Genomic DNA, 24,229 nt, shown 5'->3' on the forward strand with positions numbered 1-24,229 from the left:
CTTTCTTCTAAACAGATTTAAAATTGAGATGGAAAATTGTAACCCCGTACGTTAATCGCTAAATATAACGAAGCCTGGTGATAAAATTCTTGCATAGCTGTCTGCTAACAACAGCCATGCAGGAAATAACTACAAATACTCACAAAGAAAAGTATTACGCCTCTATGTCTTCCCCTCATCTGCCGCTATAGCTCTATTTCGTCCTCTCATCTGTGGGGGAGGGGGCTTTGCCCGCATTGACTACGTTTGACTCCAATGAATCGGTGAATTTGAATGTCAAGGCAACGAGTTAACTTCACTAAAATCAGATAGAAATATGAGGTACGGCAAGATGTAATTGGTCGGGTTAAATTATTACAACAACAATTGGTAATTTAGATTTATTTTGTTAAGCTCACGTGACCTGCTCGATGGAGATGATCACGGTGGAATTGGAAGACCAGGGTTGGTGATGAAGACGAGGTGCTTGGCTTGGTGGTGTGATAGTGGTCGCGTGGTGAGTGAAGACACACGTCGTGAAGTCGTCCAGGCACGAGATTGAGCGTACAGGGACACGTGGTGAATGTTGTTCAGCAGACAGAGATGACGTCGTTACGCAGACAGAGATGGCGTCGTTACGCAGACAGACACGGCGTCGGTACGCAGACAGAGACGGCGTCCGTCGTTACGCAGACAGAGACGACGTCGTTACACAGACAGAGACGGTGTCGTTACGCAGACAGAGACGATGTCGTTACGCAGACAAAGACGATGTCGTTACGCGGCAGAGACGCCGTCGTTACGCTGTTAGAGGCGATGTCGTTACGCACAGAGACGATGTCCTTACGCGGCAGAAACGGCGTCGTCACGCAGACAGAGACGGCGTCGTTACGCAGACAGAGACGATGTCGTTACGCAGGCAGAGACGATGTCGTTACGCAGACAGAGACGATGTCGTTACGCAGACAGAGACGGCGTCGTTACGCAGACAGAGACGATGTCGTTGCGCAGACAGACGATGTCGTGACGCGGCAGAGACGGCGTCGTCACGCAGACAGAGACGGCGTCGTCACGCAGACAGAGATGGGAGTTTGCACGTTGAAGGGGCAGGAATGATGGCTTTTTCGCCGATGTGGGGTCAGAGGAGATGTTGGCAGCCCCATTGTTGAATTAATACATATTAACCATGGTTGAATTAATACATATTAATTCAACCATGGGCAGCCCGATGTCGGAGAGAGAAAAAATGGGCGGTAGAGCAGGAGGAGACTATAGAAGGAGGGAGGCTTCACGGAAGTAGAATGTTGCCAAACGACGGAAATAAGTTTTCTCTGGACTATTCTCATGATGATAAGCTAATCATTAATACGATAAACATAATGTTATGAGTATTAATATTAATATGATAAACATAAAATTAGTTCTATGTAGCGAGATCCGTTACACATCTGCCGCTACAGATCAATTTCGTTCCCTCATTCGCCGCTACAGCTCTATTTCGTCCCCTCATCCGCCGCTACAGCTCTATTTCGTCCCCTCGTCTGCCACTGCAGCTCTATTTCGTCTCCTCGTCTGCCGCGAAAGCTCTATTTCGTCTCGTCGTCTGCCACTACAGCTCTATTTCGTCTCGTCGTCTGCCACTACAGCTCTATTTCGTCTCCTCGTCTGCTGCTACAGCTCCATTCCGTATCGTCGTCTGCCACGACAGCTCTATTTCATCTCTTCGTCTGCCGCGACAGCTCTATTTCGATCATCTCTTCGTCTGCCGCGACAGCTCTATTTCGTCTTCTCGTCTGCCACTACAGCTCTATTTCATCTCTTCGTCTGCCACGACAGCTCTATTTCATCTCTTCGTCTGCCGCGACAGCTCTATTTCGTCTTCTCGTCTGCTGCTACAGCTCTATTTCGTCCTCTCGTCTGCCGCGACAGCTCTATATCGTCCTCTCGTCTGCCGCGACAGCTCTATTTCATCTCTTCGTCTGCCGCGACAGCTCTATTTCGTCCTCTCGTCTGCCGCGACAGCTCTATTTCATCTCTTCGTCTGCCACTACAGCTCTATATCGTCTCCTCGTCTGCCGCGACAGCTCTATTTCGTCTTCTCGTTTGCTGCTACAGAGATATAATTCGATATATCTACAGATATATAATTTCGATATATATTTATATATTTCGATATATATTATACAGATATATTTCGGATATATATTTTTACAGATATAATTTTACAGAGCTACAGATATATAATTTCGGAGCTGGACTCCGAAACGTTATTTGCATGTCTTATCCATTTATTTTTAGTGCATTTACTTTACTAATTGATTTATTTGTGTTTCTAGGACTGAACTTTTTCTGAACAGAATTTTAGAGATATAATTAATCACTGTATCCTTAAGAAAGTATCTTATTCTATCAGTATTTATTTTATACTTTGAGACAGCAAATAATTCTAGCATTGACATTTCTGCAAAAGATAGAGAATTTAAAAGCGAAGTAAAGGCAGAAAAAGTTCATTCCATCAACAGTGGATATGTTACGGAGATCGTATTCCTTATCAATTCGTAAATTAGATAATACAGGTAAGATCAATTCGTAATTGGTAAGAATATTTCTATACGGTATAGATTATAAGAAAATTGGTCGAAATAAAAGTAAGTAAAACAAAAAAACTTACCGTGAACAAATTATGGGAGAAATTTATTCATTTTCATGCACTCAAACTGAGCAATATCATTTGAAGAGTTGTTAGAATTAATCTGAATTATACATTAGGACAACGCAAGCCATAAACAGTTCAATTAAATAGGTGCATCACAGAAACTACTCACGAACTGAGAGACAATTATTTTAACGTGTTGGCTTCCATTTATTCCATCTCAGCCTTCAACAAAGATAAGGACTAGAAACAACATAATTCATGATAATTTTGAAGTCATTTTGAACTTTTCAGTCAAATTTTTTTTTGATGTGGGTCCCAGCAGGCATCTGACGTTGAAACAACGTTGATTTCGGGTTGAAATGTTAAAAACCAAAATTAAACGCCATATCAACGTCAAAATCTGACCAACACTATAAGGGTTGTAAAACAACCTTATTTCAACGTTGAAACAACGTCGATATTGGTACGTTGAATATTTATTTATTTTTGAACGTCCGATCAACGTCGGAATCTGACCAAAACTAGAACGGACGTAAAACAGCCTTATTTCAACGTTGAAACAACGTCGATATTTGTACGTTGAAGATGTCGTTACGCAGACAGAGATGATGTCGTTACACAGACAGAGATGATGTCGTTACGCAGACAGAGATGAGAGTTTGAACGTTGCAGGGTTTAGTGATGATGGCTCTTTTGCCAATTGGGGTCAGAGATGTTGGCAGCGCGATGTCAGAGAAGCAAATGGGCGCCAGAGTGGGAGGAGAGTATGGAAGGAGAGAGGCTTGACGTAAGTAGAATGTTTACCATACTATTACTATACTACTATATTACTATACTATACTTTTCTCATAATAATAAAAAATAATAATAGCGGTTTCAGCGTTTATTAGGCCATAGGCCTGTCGCCGATTCTTAACATCGCAGAACATTCACAGCTTGTTGCGGGCTTGAACTCGCCACTTACTGCTACAATTCTGCTGTGCTTAAATAACCGCCCTTGGCGCACCGAGCTTGAATCGAACCCGCGCCTCTCTGCTCCAATCTTTGCACTCTGAACTGCAACCACTGGGCCCCCCTGCCATGATGATATGCTAATCATTAATACGATAAACATAATGTTATGGGTATTAATATTAATATGATAAACATAAAGTTATGGGTATTAATATGATAAACATAAAATTAGTTCTGTGTAGCGAGATCACCTACATGTGCGCACTCGTCTAGTATAATGGTTGGTGAAAATTGTGATGTGCAATCGTAGCCGTTAGTTACGGTAACTGGTATAATGTGAATGTACTTCACGTAGTTTAATCGAAAATCGAAATTCTACTATCATCGCGTTTGGGGTATTGAAACGACAATTCTCTGAACTACCCTGTTGAGAAGTGCTTGAAATAATGAAATCCACGAGTGGTTAAGAAAAAACTCTTATTCGTTTTAAATTGGCCTAAACCATTTAAGGAGCCAGCCGAAGTTGTTTCAGCTGATATATTTATCAGTTGTAACTGACTCGCACGTTTCTCCCAGCTGTTTCAATGGCCTAAGCTTGCAGCTGTAGGCGCCTCGGCGAGCTATAGCTGCTGCTAGTCTCTCTGCAGTGTCGGTCCGAGTCCACCTTGCCTGGCTCGTGACTCTTCAATCGTCATATCGCAGTGTCACTCGCGACTCCAGTGTGTGAGGTGTAGTACTACTCTGGTTCCATTTCAGTTTCCAATAAAAATGTGGAGTTTGTGATAACTAGTATAGTATAGAGTTTGTCGTGACTAATATATCATTTTTGTAACGTATTGTGGTCACAAGATGTACTCATAGAAGACAACATTATGTGATCCTAATTATTATTCAATTGAAGGCATTTTTATTCCTGTTAGCTGGTGTGACCATCACTTGGCGTTTTGCAGCACAAGTTGCTTATCCAACTTTTGAGGTTTGTGTCTTAATTCGTTTGGACTTAAAATTTTGTTCTCAAGGTCAAAGCGCAGCTTAATTCTTTTTGTCGTTTGCTGACTTTCTAGACTAGGCTGCATTTATTTTTGCCGTCAGCGCATAGTTAAAAATTACACTTGGTACTGCCTGTACCAAGGGCACACTGTAGTGACTGTACAGAGTACACTCGGCATTGGAAGATGTTTGTGACCACCACTACACTTCCATCTGCAGACTGCAGTTTGCTAGAAACATCTTCATCTTGTGATGTATTCGTAATAATTCATTACCTGCACAAATTTCGGACAGGATTGCGGTCACGTTTCGCCGCAGGACGACTAAGTTTCACCTTGGTTTTTATCTGACTCTTCGGAGTCTTCTAAACGCGTCTTCGAAGTTTGATAAGTAATGAGTGAGTAATTAAACTTTTCGTTTCTCTTAAATAAACCAAGACATTAGAACGATGAAAAAACTTCCGTAAATAGCTTAAAACATTGAAGTGATCTTTCAGTGTGACGTTTCAGCAGAACTGCACTTTCCAAGCTTAGGCCAATGAAATACTCGGATCGTGCGTGTTCGATATACTTACGTGTTTGTGTTAATGCTCGCTTTTCGTGGTGATGTATGAAGTATTGATGCATAATTTACTCAAGCAAACAAACAATTCCCCTCAGGGGGGACTTTTGACGCGTGTCTGTGCTCGTCAGAAGTCCTATGGGATTTCGCGCTCCTAGGGGGATTGTTCCTGAGTGCCCCACCGCTGAGCTCGCGGTGTCTGACTGTAGGTCTCAGTTGTGGGGTTAAGTTATTATGTAGGTAGGATTTCTTACATTTCTCTTCTCTGTCTCTCTCGTGCGGGCGGCCGACGTCCCGTGTAAGCGACCTCTTGTTCGAGTGTCGCCGTTTCTATTGCTTTTCACCTGTCCCTCCTTGTCACTTCGTCTCTTTTGAGATGCTAACGCTGCTTCCTTCGAGCCAGCTTCAGCGGGCTGGACATCTGAGACCTTCCGCCCCTTGTGGGTGATGAATAATTGAGACCTTCCACCTCCATGGTGATGTACATCTTGACTTTCGGTGCGAGATAGCTAAATAGCTGAAGCGCTAGTAAACATTTGGCCACTAAACTAACTAACTCAAGGAAACAATCGATGCGGTTGCTGTCTTGCCCGTCGCGCAGCTGTGCGCATGTGAGTCACCCGTTATCTTCCACTCCTTGAGTCTCCTTTGCTCATTACATCAGCGCGAGGTGCTGTCCCGTTGCTTTATGTTCGGTCTGTATTATCAATGTCTCGTAAGCTTGCGCAAATGTTTACAATCGCTTGCAGTTTATCTCGATTCAAAACCTTAGAGGAATATTTCGAATGAAGTCATAGTTTGGTCCAATTAGAGTAGTATCATAATCGGACCATTCGATTTTGAAAAATATTAGAGTGCCCTGCTGGAAGCAATATCCCTGCTGAAATCCCCAGTTTAGTTGAATAACATCTGTAGCAAGAGCCGTATCTGACTGTTATTACAAACTGATATAAGTTATCTTATCGCACTCGTGCCAAGACTCTCGCGTTATTTGCTCGTGATTGTTCTTTTGTTTGCGTCGTTATTTTACCTGAAGTTATAAGATTAAAACTACAACGTATTGTGAACCTTTTTTTACGCATGTATATAAACGTCAATCTGTCTCTTCCAATACCCAATACCCTATGTTTGATTGGTTGATCATCGTTTATTTTATTTTACATCCTTCATCTTCTGATGTTTACTTTGCTTGCGATCGATAATCCGGGGATACTTCGTCTACCCACATCTCGTCATTTGATTTGCTTCTCATAAGCCAGGAATCGCGACCTCCATTCAAATTACTTCGCCACCGCACGAATATTTGTCACGAAAAATGGAGTGCACTGATTTGAAATCAATTTTAGTGTTTTATTGTTAAAATTAACATATCACAACTAGGTCTAAATTGAACTAACCTCACCTGGCTCCTGCGTTCCATTGGGGAACTAAGCAATCTTAGTTTGGAATCTTGCCCCATTTTCTATAATTGCTTGATCTCGTCTTCCATATGGAATTGTGAAGGGAATGCGCATGGAAACTAACAGGTCGGTAATATTTTTGATGCTGTGGTTTATGTAGGCATGAAAGCTACTCGGTCAAACTTCTACAAAAATGTTCGATGTTGCTTAATTATCCTGTTTACTTATATATTTTCTCATTGAAATGTAACTCCTGCTCAAGACACGCTCTTTGAATATTTGTAATTGTTTGAATTACAAATATTCAATTTTGTAATTCAATTTGTTTGAATATACTAGTAATTAAATTATTTCCCAGTAGTACGGCTCTCGAAAATGATCCTTTCGTCGCTTCCACGACACATACTAGTGCACGTGCCGTCTGTGGTTTTAAATTATGATGCTCGTGTACTGCCGTAGTTCAGCTACTGTATTCTGTTGTCAAACTTAATTCTACCTTCACTGCTGTCCATGATGTCCGTGACATCACATAACACTAGCTGCAGTGCTTCACGCCTGTTGCTTCCTGCCACTGTTTGATCAACTGCAGAGCTTTTACCTGGCGCAGGTTCACGACAACTTTTCGCGTTCAATCTACCACAGCTTTTCTCGTTTGGTCTATGATATTTACACTCATTCGGTCTACGACTAATTCTCACGCTCGATCTACTACTTCTTCTCACGTGCGATGTACGACAACTTCTTACGTTCAATCTACGACAAGTTCTTACGGTAAATCGACGATAACTCAGGTTCGATCTACAACTTTTCACTTTCAATCGTTTTTATATGAATATGTTAATTTCGTGGATTTCACGTTTATTTCTAACGTTACTTTTCCTTCAAATTGAGGATTCCTTCAAAACGTTATTCTCCTATTACAAGCATCTGCATGTGTTCGTTCTTGTATAGACATACGCGCCCAACTGTGCGTGCCATTAATCGTCATACTCAATAATACACCCATGACCTCAAAAGTGTTATCGCGAATAATCCAGCATTGTTCGGTTAAAACAACTCTTGGAAGTTGTGTAATTTCCATCTCAGCCATAGGATGCAAGTTGTAGTTTCGCATCGACCGCGTTTTCACTGTTCGCGAAATATTCAGCTCGCTGATATATTTATTAACTGTTTGGCTTGATTTCACAATTAGTCACTCGGTTTGTTGATTTCATGCAATGTGTAGCGCAAAAGATATCATCATTTTAATACTGAAACGCAGACATTATTGAAATCTTGATGCATTAGCACCAGATTTTTTTTAGTATTCATTAAATAGTTCAAATTAATGATATTTTGTTGTTCTAAGTCACTTGAAACTGCCAGATATGCCTGTTGTCCGGAGATACTTATGTTTACTCGATCCTTAATTTCACTTGTGTGGGTCGGGTCAATTATGCGGAAGTACGCCCTTTATTTACAGCCTCCTTATGCCATATGTACAATATAGATTATACATGCAGTGTTTCATAACGGCTATGCTCCCAACAAATTTCATTTAAAACTTGATCCAACCAGAGATTATAATGCAGTCTGTTAGTCGTATGGAAGCCAAGTGGGTTCACCGCAAAGTGTACTGAAACACCGCCCGTCAGCCCTGGTATCCAGCACACATGTCTATTTCTGACCCATAAGGCCGCTCGAATGGACGTGCAGCTCGTCTGACCTCTTCCATTTACGCTACAATTTTATCCTTCTATCTCAGGGAACATAAGTGATAACCGCCTCCTGCGGGGCCACAATTTGACCTGCCGAGCCCCTGCACATTTAATGTCTATTTATGGCGTTAGTCTTGAGCCTATCGCCCGGTAAATTGCGACTGGGTTGAGCCTATCGCATTGTAAATGTTGGTTGAGCCCAGCCTATCGCACGGTAAATGGTGGTTGAGCCCAGCCTATCGCACGGTAAATGGTGGCTGAGCCCAGCCTATCGCACGGTAAATGGTAGCTGAGCACAGCCTATCGCACGGTGAATGGTGGCTGAGCCCAACCTATCGCACGGTAAATGGTGGTTGAGCCCAACCTATCGCACGGTAAATGGTGGCTAAGCCCAGCTTATATTGCACTGTAAATGGTGGTTGAACCCAGCCTATCGCGCGGTAAATGGTGTCGGAGCCCAGCCTATCGCACGGTAAATGGTGGTTGAGCCCAGCCTATCGCGCGGTAAATGGTGTCGGAGCCCAGCCTATCGCACGGTAAATGGTGGTCCCAGCCTATCGCGCGGTAAATGGTGTCGGAGCCCAGCCTATCGCACGGTAAATGGTGGTTGAGCCCAGCCTATTGCACTGTAAATGGTGGCTGAATCAATTTAGTTGCTAAAAAGTGGCCTTAACCTTCGCCCATAGACGCGTAGAAAATTTATGATTTCATTGGTTCATTTCAGGAAGAGAAAGCGAACTATGTCGGTATAAAAATGTTCGCGGCGATATTCTTGGCTATTGTTTAGAAAGTCAAGAACTCTCATGATACTGCTTCGCTAATGATTGAACTTTTTTGCTGTCTACTAAAGTAGCATGCATGTACACGAGTTGAAAGAAATGACCATGCACATTTATGTGCTGGAATTTTTTTTATTTACCTGGTATGGCCTAGCGTCACGAATTGAGAAAGTTGGTGTAAGATGATTTTTTATTATTAGTGTTGAAGAGTAAAAATTGAATCAATGCGTGTAACAGAATCCAATAAAATACTGCTTCATTGAAGGAACTGATTTTTTGAATTGTACAGGTAAAGCCTAACGTCGCTTTGGTAGAGTGTCATCAAATTTAGGAAATGTATAACCTCCAACAGATTTTTCCCGTAATTTGGTTATTTTCACTCAAGTATTGAAAATTTTTAGAAAAGTGTGCTAGGATTTTCTACATGCTGCCAAAGTATCGCAATTTATTCTCACCGGGCTGTGTAACAATCAACTTATTTTGGTTAGGAACAGGGCCGTTGATTTATTCAAATACAACACAAGCTTTCCAGTGAGACCAATATTGTCGCTGGTGTGGATTTTATCGCAATCGAAGTGAGTTTGTCAGGTGTTGAGTTCTCGCCTGTGTGGATAAGCCGAGACAAGTGCGAAGGAAGGAGTTGGTCTATACCAGTATGTAGACAAGACTGCGGCAGTTGCACGGAGGGTAGCGAGGCGTTCAAATATAGTGTATTGTATTGGAGGAAGCTAAAAAGATGACACCTAGGCGTTGATGTGTAGACTGGAGTGAAGAAAGCGCAAGGGAGGGTGGCGAGGCGTTGCGATATGGTGCAGACTGGAGTGAAGAAAGCGCATATAGTAGAGGAGAGTGGAGGAAGCGTATAGGAGACGGTGTGAGGTAGGTGTAGTTACTTCCTGGACAGCAGTTAACCTTGGTCGAGACAGGAAGCGCTTCACCAGCGCTTGCTTGATAAATAATTCCCCATGCTAAAATTCGACGAGTATGAATAATTTATTGATGAAAGCTGCATTTCCTTCAGTGAATTTACGGTTGAAGGGACAAGATCATAATGATGATGTCTATATGGTCGCGGCAAATTTCAGATTTATCAGGCACAGAAAAACGAAGACGTCTATATAACCTGCACGTCTTTATTTCTGCTGTGTTTAAGGTTTTTACGTGTGAGGTCTTTCTGAAGCTGCTTTTCCGGATTCAGAGGAGCATTTAGAATCAAAGATTTTATTGCCGTTCATTCTTAAGTTACTCACATGTCATCTTGAGCATGGCAGCCTCTTTTCTTCCGAGATCCGACGTCAAGTCGTATAACTGGAGTCAAAATCTAAAAGGATAAAAAGTATTTCTAAATTTTCTTCTTTAATGCGGACTGTGGTATCTCTTAATAACTTTTGCAGTCACTGTTAGACGTACACCACCGACGCCTGATATGATTTTTGTACTTCACACAATACGCGAATAACGAATACGATACCACAAGCCCGCACGTTGCGCTGTCTCCACTTAGTAGGCGTCTCACGTGCAGGCGGAAATTTGCTTACGAGATTTACTGGAGTGACCCCTGGCAATGCTGCCTATAGTCACGCGCATAGAACTGCGACACACGTGTCACCCTGCGTCACACGTGTCACCATCCCGCCCTGTCACACGTGGCAACATCCTGTCCTTGCTACAATCTTTCTTCTGTCTTTACCGCCACATTTTCAATTATTCCTTGACTGGCCTCTTGTTAATCCTATATCTTCACTAATCATTTCCCACAGCTTCATTAGTTCAGGTTAACATATTATTTCATAATTATTGAACTTCATGTTTTAATGGCTTGAAACGTTATATTCCATCTTGAAGTGATATTTCGTTCACATGTTCCGTTTTCAATTCTGGATTATTGTCAGTCATTCAATTGCATGTATTTGAATGACTGTAGAATGCAAAGTTATCTATGCCTGTATTAAGTTAAGAACTTCCACGTTTGTCTGAGTTGTGAATGATAATACCTATTACATTTTATCCAGTTTTAAGTTGGTTTATTTGGCGTTAGTTTATGAACTCGTCGTCAGGCAGGCTGAAGCGACACGATCACTACAGCTGAAAACGTGTCGTGTTATATCAGCCGATGCTTTTGATGTTCATTATTCGCCCACACAAAATGCTTAATTTTTTTGCAGGTCTTTCCGAAGTTCAAGTACTTTTCTTCGTCCATAGCTCTGCAGTTCAAAGTCTGAATGTTTTATGGAGATCAATTTGAAACGTTGTAATTTCTTGATCTGCCTGTCAATTAAAATATTTTTAAGCGCGATAATATTTTCAAGCGCTTAATTTTTTAGCTGTAACAGTGACGTGGCTGTTTGAAATAATTCAAAAGTAAGATTTTTAGGTGTTAAGCTAGGAAATAATTGCTCAAACGAAGTAGGATTACCGGTACTTAGATTTCACATTTTAAAAAATCATTTAGCAACATCTTAAGACATTGCTAAAGTGGTAGCTTAGGAAAAAAAAAGAAGCCGTAAGTGAGATTTCGATTTTGCATCCTTTAGAATTATTTCCGGTTCCCGGGAGTTTAGGCTGAAGCCGAACTATATTCTAGATAACGTGTCTTGAACGTTTACGTTTTATCTCGTGTTCTAATTACTGCGATTTTATGCAAGATTTTAAAGCTTATATAGTACTCAGATATATGATGGAAAAATTAATCACAGTTGCATCATTTTGAAGTGAGACTCATTAGAGTACTCAGCAAGACTGCATACTAACTCAGAATATTTTTCTTGATGGCTGGAAGTGCTACTGGTAACAATTTAAAATTCAATATATTTTTCTCCGTTGAAGCGCCCATATGTTAAACTCATTAGTGATGCAAGTGCACTGCATGTACAAAAAATTTCTGTTGCAAATGAAATAGCAGATAATAAATTACACTAATTACGGCTACTGTTTATTGTTGCAGCGTTTTGAAGCGGAACTTGTCAGTGCAGAACGAAGTTTTAATACGTGGAGGCAGAAATGCCATTTAACGATGGAAAATTTTGTGGCATTTTCGATTTACTTGTTCAAGGTTGCAGTATTGTTGAAGCCGATCGTATTATAATAATACTAATAAAGCATTTAGTGGAATTGTCTTAATTTCGCGTACTTTGGTTGCAGCTTATTATTATTAGTAAGATATTAGGTGTCTATACTGAGAGACTGCTTACACGCACACAGGAGAAGGACGCACCCGCAGCATCCTGCTGTACCGAGCCGTCAGTATGACTTCGGCTGACATGGCGAGTGGTCTGTTGCACCACGACCTCCTGCAGGACTACTACGTCATCTCAAACAACTTCAACGGTTAGTTATGTTATTTATAGTTACTTATTCATAAACTTTCTAAAAGTAATACCTATTAACTTTTTGCGAATGAAGAAATGGCTGAAAATCTCTGTTCTAATTTTGTGTGCGTTGTTTTGACGATTCAATAAGAACTACTTAGTCTACTATGTAAACTTCCAGACTTTTAAATTATTTTTAAACATTGAATTGATATTAGTTACAGCCATTTTATTATATTTTTATACAAGGTCACATGTGTAGAAACTCAATACGTATTTACATTAAGTTTGTGCAATCAGATGAACGCATCCAAATAAGAAATTATTGTTTATTATCAGAAAAAATCAATCCCAATATTATTCACGGTGCATCTATGTATTATGGATAAATTTGTAAAATTATTAATGGTATAACCTGTCCGCAAGCGTAAGTTTGCTCGTGGCTGACGCAAATGAGTGTGGTTGACGGACGTCGTGTTTCCCCGCGCGTGTGCGTTCTTACCGAGACGCGCGCTGCTGCGTGTAGAGCGTGTCGCTGCTGGTCCAGCAGTTCATTGAACAAAAGTTCCCTTTTGACTTTTTCTTGCTTTAGATTTATCCTAGTGATTGGAGATCAGAGAACTCAAATTGTGTGTAAATATTTCGCAACGCTTGATTATATTTCTAACATATCTGCTGATGACCGAATTCTAATTCTACGTAATTCTAAAGCGATTCAAAGTACGGCCTCGTGACAGCGTAAGTAAATGTCTTTCCTTCTATCGTGGAAAACTATCTCGCCTGATAATGACCGATAAGGAGTTATCTTTTGCCACAGTGTCACGCAAGAAAAAATCCTTGAAAAAGCCTTCAATACTTTAAAATTACCTTGCTTACCATAACATCTGACGTAATATTAGCGATAGTCACATATATGACTATCGCTGCTTGATTTGTATGCTTGCGCGCAGACTCTTTATTCGTTCGTTTTTTTTTTTCTGTCGATTTATCGTAAAATTATTCTTTTAGGTTGAAAATGTTTCGGTTGAATGCCGAGATAACCGGCGGTAAATTTATTTACCGGAATTTATAGTCGTGGTGTATTCAGTGCATTATTTAAACAATGATCATATTCCTACAATGAATTCTGTTAGAATTGAAAACTTGCACTCCTAGCAATAAGTCATTCCAAGGTGAAAGTTATGTTAATGGATGAACTCGTCCTGCATTACCTCATTATCTCCGATGACAATTTAATGAGGCACATTGAAGGATCTTTATTATAATTATGTCATATTAATAAATAACTACACTATATTAAAAAGTTCCATATTTTAATCCTGATGAAAATGACTTAACTAATTTATTCACGATTGACTTACGCGTCAGGATTTCAGTGATGCATTTAATTTTCCCAGTTTGATGTGAACAAATTTATGACCCAATGAAGAAGGAAGAGTTGCATGTTTTTGATAGATACTGAGCTATTAAAGTCTTCACATACTAATAAGCTGGGAAGAGCAGTCTCAGAAATTTATTGAGTGGAATATATATTACTTTTTAATGAATTATATCAAGCTCATTATCAATTTATTAAAGTTCATTATGTATAACAGTTTCTTTGAGTGAATGTTTTTAACAATTTGCACTACCCATGCTCTGGGCTTCGATGATAGCCTAAAAAATGCCATTTATTCGTCAAATTTGCACGGTTGCCTTGATATTCATAGTAATAGTCATGCCAATTATTTTTTTGATGAAATGCCGGACAATTTGATGTTGATTTGCTTAGCAAACTAAGCGCACGATTATAAATACCTCCCATACGATGATATATTTTATATGGAGTTCGATAAACAGTGTTTGAATTTGCAGGCGTCAAGGAGATTTAGATAGTTGTCCCGCTTTATGTTTTCGTTTGTTGAGTACATGAACTGAACAACTCATTGAATCACAATCAGCTGATGCTGACGCCTATCGTTACTCATATGTCAGATGACGTCACAACATGGCCGCCGCAGTGTTGTGATTCTCCGCTTTTGAGAGAGATGCGTGCTGTGTCTTTAGACTAATAGATGGTTTTATCAATCAGATATCGCAGTAGGTTAGAAACTAGTAAATATTTCTTACTTGATGACGTCCAAAGTTGCTGAAACGATTGTAGAACTTGAAGAATGTGATACGGATGGCGTTGCTTTATGCTCGTCTAGTACCAGTGCTGGAAATCGAAGTTATTCTATAAATTCCGAAGGGTCTGAAGATTCGGCAACAGCCCCATTGTTGCCAGACGTTACATTTAGTGTTCCATCGTTAGGATCTCAAATGGCTGCTGGTACCAGCAGAGAAAATCAACCTTTACTAGGTGGATCGTTTAGAGAAGAAAGAGATGAAGTTAACACATGGCAAGGTGAATGAAAACAGATTCATTTTTATCTAGGTAACTTATCTTGGTACGAGTTAGTTATTATTTTGTTAACGGTTTAAGAGAATTTTAAAAGAAATTCCTGTTTTTTTTATTGGCTAAAGAAAGAATTTGACTTTCTATCCACTTTTCATGCAATGAACTTATTGTAGCATGAATAGTACTCCTATTAGGTATCCATTGTGGGACTGCCATCAGACTATCAGAGTATCAGTGCTATGACTGCTATCTGCTATGCCCTAAGGATATGCATGCACTTCTAGTCATGCTTTGACTAGATTGATCATTAAGGGGAGCTCGTATGTCCAAAATGATAAATTTTGATTTTCCAGGTTTTAGGCTCACTCTCATTTTAAATTCTAAAGATCCAAGAATTGTGCATTCAAAAAGCTCAAAGCCATGTTTGTGCTTTCATTTGTTCATTCACGACAGCATATTACCCATTTTTTGCAGTTTTCTATGAATTTCATGTTTTATTTTATTATTTAAATTTACACAAACAAAAAGGTCATTGATTTTACATTGTATAGCGTAGGTACCAAGTTTCAAAATGATCCATCCATAAATAAAAAGTTTTTTTTACATACATGTTCTCCTTAAGGGGACCGACTACCTTAAAATTTTCAATTTTGGCGTTTTCCGGTTTTTGAGCTCATCTTGAAGCTGAAATTCTGCTCTTTCCAATGGTACCACTGCCATCGCTGTACGGCGTACGCCAATATTTACATTCATGACATCTCTTTAAAGGGAAGCGGGTGGGAGAGTTCTTTAACTAATTAGATATAAAGTAATTTGCTGCTGAAATCTTTGAATATAGTTTCTACTTGAGTTGTGCTGCAGTTACATGCTTAGTCTCATCTTAAAGCGGACATTCTGAGCTTTCCAACGATACTACTGCGATCCATGTACGTCAATATTGACGCACACGACCGGGCTTTAAATGGGGGGGGGTTCCTTCAGTAAATGGGTCCAAGGAAATTAGAGCGGCAAGACTACATATATTGGTGTATCTTGCATCCAGGCTTAGTCACCCTCCTAACTTTGTACGGAGAGGTGTGCTACAAGTTGCTGCTAGCATCCTTGAGTGGATTAAGCTACAGAAGCCTGTAGTTTGGTATCCATGATACATTGAGTGCCTATTTTGAGGTGCGCGGGACTTTGTCGCGCCGTCCTGAAAAGTTCAACTTATTGTCACGGAAAACCTATCTCCTCCTACAGTTTTCAAGCTACAACAATGAGACATACACCATTCGATTCGTAAAGACCATACCTATCGAACTGATGATCACTTTTTTTAATTTCAGTCTGGTTTGTTTTTTATATGGGGGAGAAGGGGGGGGGAAGGGGTTGAAAAAATGAGAAAAATGGGAAAAACGCGCATACAAAAAAACTAAGGGGAAAATGAGAAATGTGATCATCAAATCTCTAGGTATGGTCTTTACAAACCGAATGATACGTGTCTCGATGTTTTAGGATGATATTTGTAGGAGGAGATAGATTTTCTAAAGTATCCCTTTTTAGCCGTTTTCTATGAATTTCACGTTTTCTATCAATTTTTTTGAAAAATTGATACGAGCAAAATGTTCTTATATTTACATTTTGCATATGTATGTGAAGTTTCATGATGATCGGATAATAACTGTAGAAGTTTTTCCGGAGGGTAGTCGGTCCCCTTAACATGAGCCATGAGATACCATCTCTTCTATTTTAAAAATTGTTCTTAATTCCATGTTACAAGTTAGTGCATTTAACTGCAATTCATGTATTTTTTCAGATGATCCCCAGTTCACGGACCTGGTGCGGCAAGCTGAAGTGGCAATTGATAATGGTATCTTGCCAGAAAGAATATCACAAGGCTCCAGCGGTAGTTATTTTGTAAAAAACAATCATGGTGTAAGTTTAATTTTCTAAAATTATGTTCTAAATTTGTAAAATGTGAATTAATTATTGTAAATAGATATTTCCTGTTTTATAATGCTATATATATAAAACCTTATAGAAATGATGCACCCAATTTTTATTAGACTCTGTAAATAGATTGGATGGCTTCAACTTTTTTTTGAAATTTTGCACCAATTTGAAATTCTCACATTTCAAAATAAATGATTCTGGTTAAAGCTAAAATCTGATGATTTGTACTTTGATAACTGACAAGGTCTGTTATTAGCCGTGTGGAATTCTAGGATAGTGCATTAAATTGCTCTCATTTTTAAGGGAAGCATTACAATCTGTACTGTTGTTGACTGCATCCATTCCAGACTGTTATTGGTTGGTTGGATTGTGATGTCATCCACTCCAGACTGTGATTGGTTACATGATGGCCTTTCCAATATGCTATGTGTACTGGCCAATTTAAAACCCTTCTAGGATTGCATACTGGATACTAAGTTGTGATTTTATGAGATAGCTTGCACAATCCCCAAATGCGCTAAAGAAAGAAAAATGTATTGTTTCTATTTTTAGGTTAATATGAGATTTCAACACAATGACTATGTTATTTATTGAACGAGTTCACAGCTCAAAGAGGGTTTTCTTGGTTAGAAAGTATATATTTTCCAGTTTGGCTCTAAATAAAACACACAAGAACAATTTATGTAGGTACTTGTGCGATTTTTAGGGCATATATGTTCAAAAGCTCCGAATTGATAAGTTATAAGGAACTAATCTTTAAATTCTTGTTTATATACAGGTACATAAATTTTTCAAACAATGCTGTGCATGGCAGTTTGGCTTTAGTTTAACTGTTGAATGCAGTTGAATTGAGCCTTGGGTATATGCATGAAATATTCCAAAAAGAGAGAAGTGAGAAGATGTATAGTCAGATGGGGTAAGACAGGACCAAAATCACTAACAAGCCTGTAGCATCTATATCATGAATAACTAAAAAACCCTAAACCTATCACAAGGTGTATTTATGCAATGGGCTTCTAAGTTACAACTCAGACGTTTTGCATCTAACATAGTTTTCTGTAAAGATTAAAAAAAGTGAGCTGGTCCCCTCTTACCCCGATGGGGTAAGATGGGACCAGGCTGGGGTAAGACAGGACCAACTGGTAATTCTTATGTTACAAGGTTTTTAATAAAAGTACAAATCTGATGTATTCAATATTGTCCATCTAGAAACACATTATTTGATTAAGCAACCACTTGTTACTGTTTTGTGTTGTGGGAAGTCAACTCTAATATCAGTCACATTGGATTTTTGTCACGAGAAAACTTTGTTAAGTATAGTAATAGTGAGTTGGCTTTGGTTCATTGTAGAGCACTGCTAAATGCTTCATGTATATTCCATTCGTGTCATTGTCTGAAAAATTTATCGAATTGTTAATAAAACCAATGGATAATAACTCAAGTGTCAGACGTCATGTGTTTTCTTGCTGACTGCATTTGTGGTGCACTTCTTCAAACATAGCTCATGCCCTCTCACAGAGTTGTGATCATAATTATTTTTCATGTTTCACACAATGATTTTTCCCTCTGCCAATCTTGCACATACTAGTTCTGCAGCTCACTAATGGGAAGAGACATCCCTCTTTTCTATATCCATTTGATGCAATTTAAAATAGGGCACTAAATTTCTCTACTTAAACAAGCTAACAAGTTATAATGAAGTTTGAGCAAAAGATAAAAATTTTGACCAAAATACTCCATGTACTACACAATAATATATTCATTTAGAAACTCTTGTTGATAAACTATGGGGATAAGAGAGGACCATTTGTGGGGTAAGACAGGACCATTTGTGGGGTAAGATTGGACTGCTTGTGGGGTAAAACAGGATCATTTAGTGGTCCTGTGCTACCTCATGTTCAGTCCTTTTTTTACCCCATTTTAGAATAGATGTCAGGCAGTGATGGTAGTGGGTAGGAATGCCTAGTAATATGTCTCAAAAGTTGCCTATTACTTGAGGTTACCTGCCTACATCCACAAACCTGACCAAAAAATTTTTTGTCATTGTTCAGAGCTTATTTCCCAAACAGGGTTAACTATTTTGTGACCCTTCTTTACATAGGTTTTCTTTAAAAATTAGCCAGAAATTCATTATTTGCTGAAGCGGGTTGAAACAAACACTGAAATGACAGGCAATGATTGCTCTAACATATTCTTTTGTCAAATTAATTTCAGTGCAATTAGAATGCATGCCATGGGCTGATCCTTTCTTACCCCATGAAGCCTGCGATCCTGTCTTTCCCCATTTGACTATAATTAGCAAGAGAAATGTTGAGTTACTGCAAGTTGTTTAATAAATTCAAATGCTAAAAGTTTGTGATTCTTAATTTCAATGAAAGTTTCTGATCTCTTTCGTAGTAAATAAAGCTTTCTGTAATATATTTATTTATTATTGAACTTATTGAGGCCTCATTATTCGTTTGATGACATTTTTGGAAAATTTTCAGACCATCATAGGAGTATTTAAGCCCAAGGATGAAGAGCCTTATGGTCGCCTCAACCCCAAGTGGACTAAGTACCTGCACAAGATTTGCTGTCCGTGCTGCTTTGGCCGATCATGTCTTGTCCCAAACCAGGGATACTTGTCAGAAGCAGGAGCTTCTTTAGTAGATGCCAAATTGCATCTCAATGTAGTGCCTAAAACTAAAGTAAGTTCTCTCATTATATATAATATATTCATTTGTGCTGTGAAACTGTGATTATTAAAATCGGATTTATTCTATTCCAAGAACAAATTTCTAAAATAGGCAATCCTATAGTACAATACCTACAGAATTGAAATTTTGAACATACTATCAATTAATGGCTGCGATTCTATACTTTATTTCTCAGATGTTAGCACTTTAAATGGGAGATTAGTGATAGGTTTTTAATTATTTATCTAGCTCCACTTGTAAATACAATGTGGTCCTACATTTCCCCAAGTACCATATTTATATATATTTGTAATTTATTTTGACTAATTTAAAATATTTCAGCCTTTCATTCTGTTTATGTGATTGTTGTACAATGGTGTTTGAAAATGGCTGAAAATCTATTTTGTTTTCCTCACAGGTAGTAAAACTATCTAGTGAAACCTTTAATTATACAAGATTCGACCGCGAGAAATCTCGTGCGAAGAAGATAGTTTCAGAAAGATTTCCAAATGTTGGTCGTCACTTCCACAGAATTGGATTACCTAGGAAAGTTGGATCACTACAGACATTTGTTGAGGTAAGTGGTTTCAAGATCTGTAGATCAAACGTACCTTTTAAACTTATGATTTATTTTACGAGACAGTAATGCTTGTCTTTTTGAGAAGCCATTTGAATGATATGTGAAATAATTTTAAATGTTTTTTTTTCAAATTGATCAAAGCCTCACAAAGTTTTCAACCGGTAAGGCTTGTCAGGAAAGAGTCTCTTTATCCAGTAGTTCATCTCCAAATGGTAGAAATCAATGTGACAACATTATTGTCTAATATTGGCTTGATATTTCTTTTCATAGCACTAGTTAGTCTTTTTCTTCAATGAATGATCTCTAACAGGGCTATAAGGATGCAGATTTTTACTTACGTCGGTTTGAATCTGAACCTCTGCCTGCTGAGTTGGCTAGTCAGTTCCAAAGGAGGTTCGAGAGACTCGTCCTGCTGGATTACATCATCAGAAACACTGATCGAGGCAACGACAACTGGCTCATCAAATATGAGAAACCTGACCTCGTTGAGAGCCTCGATACCAACGATATAACCGTAAGTGCTCCGATGCTTCCATTCATTACTACGCTTTTTAATTGAGGATAATTTTTTTAGTATACTTTTTAAATTGAGTATAACAGATATGTATTTGTCTTCAGTTACTGTGTGCAGCGCTAGTTATTGACCTTGTTCTGAATAATGTTTGAAAATAGACGCTAAACTTTGGTCAGTATTTTACCACCTATGTTGAGAATAGTATCTGGCTTCACTGCTTAGCTGTTTTGCTCCTCTGATATACATTTGATCTCCGATTACATGTGTTTACTGATGCATTACGCTTCATATTCAATTGAAAGTTGGAGCGCCGGTGTTGAGATGCTTACCAAAGTGGGATCAATCAAACGATGTACGTAGTATTTGTAGGAAGGAGAAGCAATCATTAGTCATTATGACTGTAATATAGATGAAATATTCATAATTAGCCGGAATAAAGCTTCACGTATTGCTGACCCGTAATTAACCCGGACAGGATTGGGGCCTCGTGAACCGCGGCAGCATCGACGTGGCGGCTATCGACAACGGCCTGGCGTTTCCGTTCAAGCACCCGGACTCGTGGCGCGCCTACCCCTATCACTGGGCCTGGCTACCGTGGGCCAAACAGCCCTTCTCTAGTGAGACCAAAGAACTCGTCCTGCCCCTGCTGTCCGACATGAACTTCGTGCAGGAGCTCTGTGATGACCTTTTTAACTTATTCAAGGTGAGAGTTCTGTAATGACATACTGTATGTGACTTAGTAAGGTGATAGTTCTGTGATGACCTTTGTAGCTTATTCAAGATGAGTGCCGGTAATGTTCTCTTGAACTTCAAGATGGGCATTTGAGATGCGTGATGGTCACCTTCGGTTGATTGAAATTCTTGCAGGCTCCTTAATATTACATTTACTGGGCAGCAAGACCTGTAAATCAATCATCTAATGTAATGAAGCACTCTTATCATATTCATGGTCTTTTCCTCTTCTTTGTCTTACATGTCACAATTTTATTTATTAAGTCCAGAACAAATCGTGTACTTTATTCTTATTTTGAATCCATTTTAAATAGGGCAGAATTCTACTGAGAGCCGTAGCAACTTGACAGAGTTAGTGACCCTGTCTAATGTTGGTCTGCGTTACAGACAGACAAAGGCTTCGATCGTCATGTCTGTGAGCGCCAGATGTCGGTGGTGCGCGGTCAAATCCTCAACTTGACTCAAGCCTTGCGAGACAACAAGAGCCCCGTGCAGCTCGTCCAAATGCCGGCCGTCATAGTTGAGAGGTACGCAATATAGCTGTGCCTTGGGTACCAGTGCACTTTCTTCAATTAGTGGCATTTTTGTTGGTGAATAGCAAAGCATCAATAATTCTTCATCTGTATAATAGAACAGCGATTGGCAACATCCTGGATTTAACATATTTTGTGGACCAGGGAATAATAAAATCAGTGTCTGTCAGTATTTTTGAATTTATTTAACACTTCTTAAATTTTATTCTATTGCGGCATTATTTCGTAGGTGAGAGAGATGTTAGTGAAAGTTTTCCGTCATTATGCGTGAAAGTTATTTTCTTGGTGTATTTCATTGTTTATATACCCAGTTTTGAAAAGTATAGCATTCACCTGCTTCGTTTTCTTATTAGTTCTGCTGATGTACGACACTCGTATGATATCACTTGCAGACATTCCGATTTTCTAATTCTAAGTTTCTTCACCTTAATATGATCATCTTTTTCCGCAGATCAAAAGGTCGTGTGGGGACAACTGCTAGATTCAGGTCGTTTAGTGACACCTTCACGCAGTCATTCCAGGAGAAGAGTCCTTTCTTCTCGTGGTGCTGAGCCACAGGGGCACTGATGTGTATGCCAGTAGCCTTGACTGCAGTCACTCGTTTCTAAGTGGAATTAGGAACAACATTTCTCATTGTAGTTTGGCATTTCGAGTTCTATTACCATATTTGAATTTAGGGATTCAGATTATTGCAATGATTTTTTTTTTCAAACGGGGAGTTCTGTGTTTCTGAAAAAGTTTTTTTCTCCTTCTCTTAGCCATGATTTGTTTTGCTAAATTGCTCCTAAACGGCATTCATTTGCTTCAGCAATAGACTCGTACTGTTTGAGGCTTATTTTTCTACCTAAGTTATGTCATGGGTAGCTAGCTATGTAGCCACTCAAGTTTAGCCATCGACTGTTGTAAGTTGTAACCAAATTGAAATTCAAGAATAGTTTACTGTGTGACTAAGAACAGCAAGGATTCCATCATCCTACTGCAATTCGACGGGATCGACAGTTATTTCATTGAAGCAGAGAGTAATTTTTTCTATTGTTTCCCATATTTTGCTTTCTCATATATTTGCATTATGTGGAAAAATAACCATGTGAAGTTGATTTATGTCAATAAATCGTAATTCTTCAATTTATTCATTTTAGCTCATTATGTTAAATTATCGGCTTTGATACTGTCTTGTGACGAAACCGTTGTTTGATATTTTACCGCGCTTCTCTAAGTCATGTAGATATTAATTAGTTTAAACTGAATTGAATTTGACTGCAGCTTTTTCCTTAGTTCAGAATGAAATATTTATAATGTTTGCTTTAGGAACGTCACAGAGGAGATATACGCGTTTAAATTATATATTTTCATACAATAACACGAAGCCCTCGTAGAATTAGGTGACAACATTCCGCTAATGAAGTTTGCCTTGTTGGCTAGGCATAATCAAATGCATTCGTTATTACTCGTTCTCTATTTTACAGTAGATGCTTAGTTTTTTGGCTGGTACGACGAAGAGAGAATATTGCACTCAACGAGCCGAAACCTGTAGAGTTCTGTGAATTTCGGTTGATATTAATATTTATGTTCGCTTCTCAATTGTATCGCTACTTTAGATTTTGCACTTCTTTCAATATTTGCTTACTGGTTCGTCATAAATTGCCGTTTTCTTTCGAGAACTTCTATTTGTGAATTTCACTGCGTATTCGATAAAGAGGTGATCTAAACAGAAACTTTTCTCCCTTTCATTTCGCGCATCGTCCCATTTCATCACCAATTTTGGCGCTCCTTCTGATAAGGCTTGGCGATTTTCCTGACTGAAACTGAACTCGCAATACCATACGGTTACTATTTATCTTCAAAACTTGTCTTAATCTGCAATGGTGAATCTACTTCTGTATTCGTAATTGTTGAGCTGTATTCGTTAGTAGTTTTAGTTTAACCCATATTTTTGTGATAAAAATGTCAAGATCTTTTCTATGTAAGGCGAGTCGTTATTTGTTGAGTGAAAATATTGTCCATGTTTTAGAAAGTCGTGTAATCGCTTGACAGTTGAAAATAAGCAATTTGAATAATTTTTAGATCATTGGATTGATATCCTCTTTACAATCTCTAGGTAACGAGATAGCGTCAATAACAAACGTTCACCGTGTCTGAAATAGAATTTGCCAACGACAGTACAATCGAGTTTCGCTACTTGATATGATGTCCTGCATTTTTACTGTATTAGTTCCAATAAGGCATGTTTCACTGCCGTCAAAGAAGGACGTTATCGACTCAGCTTAGTTCACAAAGTTATCAGTTGATTTTTCCTATTCCTACATTTCAACTGATACGTCAGAGATCCGAGAACACTTCAAAACCTTAATTCCGAGAATATTTTAAACCTTGTGCTTTTTTGCAAAGAGTAATTGAAGGTGAGTTCACAGTTTTCGGTAACAAAAGCGACATCAATAGCAACTTTGACATTGTTACTACATGGTTTTGAGCTGTGACGAAAAATTGTACTAGCTCCGCTGACTTTCCCGATGCAAGTAAAATGTATTCGTGCGAGTAGCGTTACAAATCTGCATTCAT

General features: G+C 38.9%; 1 protein-coding gene across 3 annotated transcripts; it reads left to right on the forward strand.

The window, feature by feature from the left end:
• Window positions 1–4,302: 4,302 nt before the first annotated feature.
• On the forward strand, window positions 4,303–24,206 carry LOC108671536 (phosphatidylinositol 4-kinase type 2-beta). 3 transcript variants are annotated; one of them, XM_018159091.2, is made up of 9 exons: window positions 4,303–4,565; window positions 12,218–12,343; window positions 16,500–16,618; window positions 19,123–19,323; window positions 19,730–19,888; window positions 20,202–20,405; window positions 20,881–21,108; window positions 21,525–21,664; window positions 22,122–24,206. In XM_018159091.2, the coding sequence occupies exons 2-9, from the start codon at window positions 12,262–12,264 to the stop codon at window positions 22,219–22,221; spliced, it is 1,233 nt and encodes a 410-aa protein (XP_018014580.1). In that variant the 5' UTR covers window positions 4,303–4,565; window positions 12,218–12,261; the 3' UTR covers window positions 22,222–24,206. The 3 variants fall into 3 exon arrangements, with proteins under 3 accessions (XP_018014580.1, XP_047735624.1, XP_018014579.1); XM_047879668.1 differs by lacking the exon at window positions 4,303–4,565 and adding an exon at window positions 4,934–4,976; XM_018159090.2 differs by lacking the exons at window positions 4,303–4,565; window positions 12,218–12,343 and adding an exon at window positions 14,287–14,710.
• The last annotated feature ends 23 nt before the right edge of the window (window positions 24,207–24,229 follow it).

Source organism: Hyalella azteca, unplaced genomic scaffold (genome assembly GCF_000764305.2).
Source record: "Hyalella azteca isolate HAZT.00-mixed unplaced genomic scaffold, Hazt_2.0.2 contig3583, whole genome shotgun sequence".
In the NCBI taxonomy this organism is placed as follows: domain Eukaryota; kingdom Metazoa; phylum Arthropoda; class Malacostraca; order Amphipoda; family Hyalellidae; genus Hyalella; species Hyalella azteca.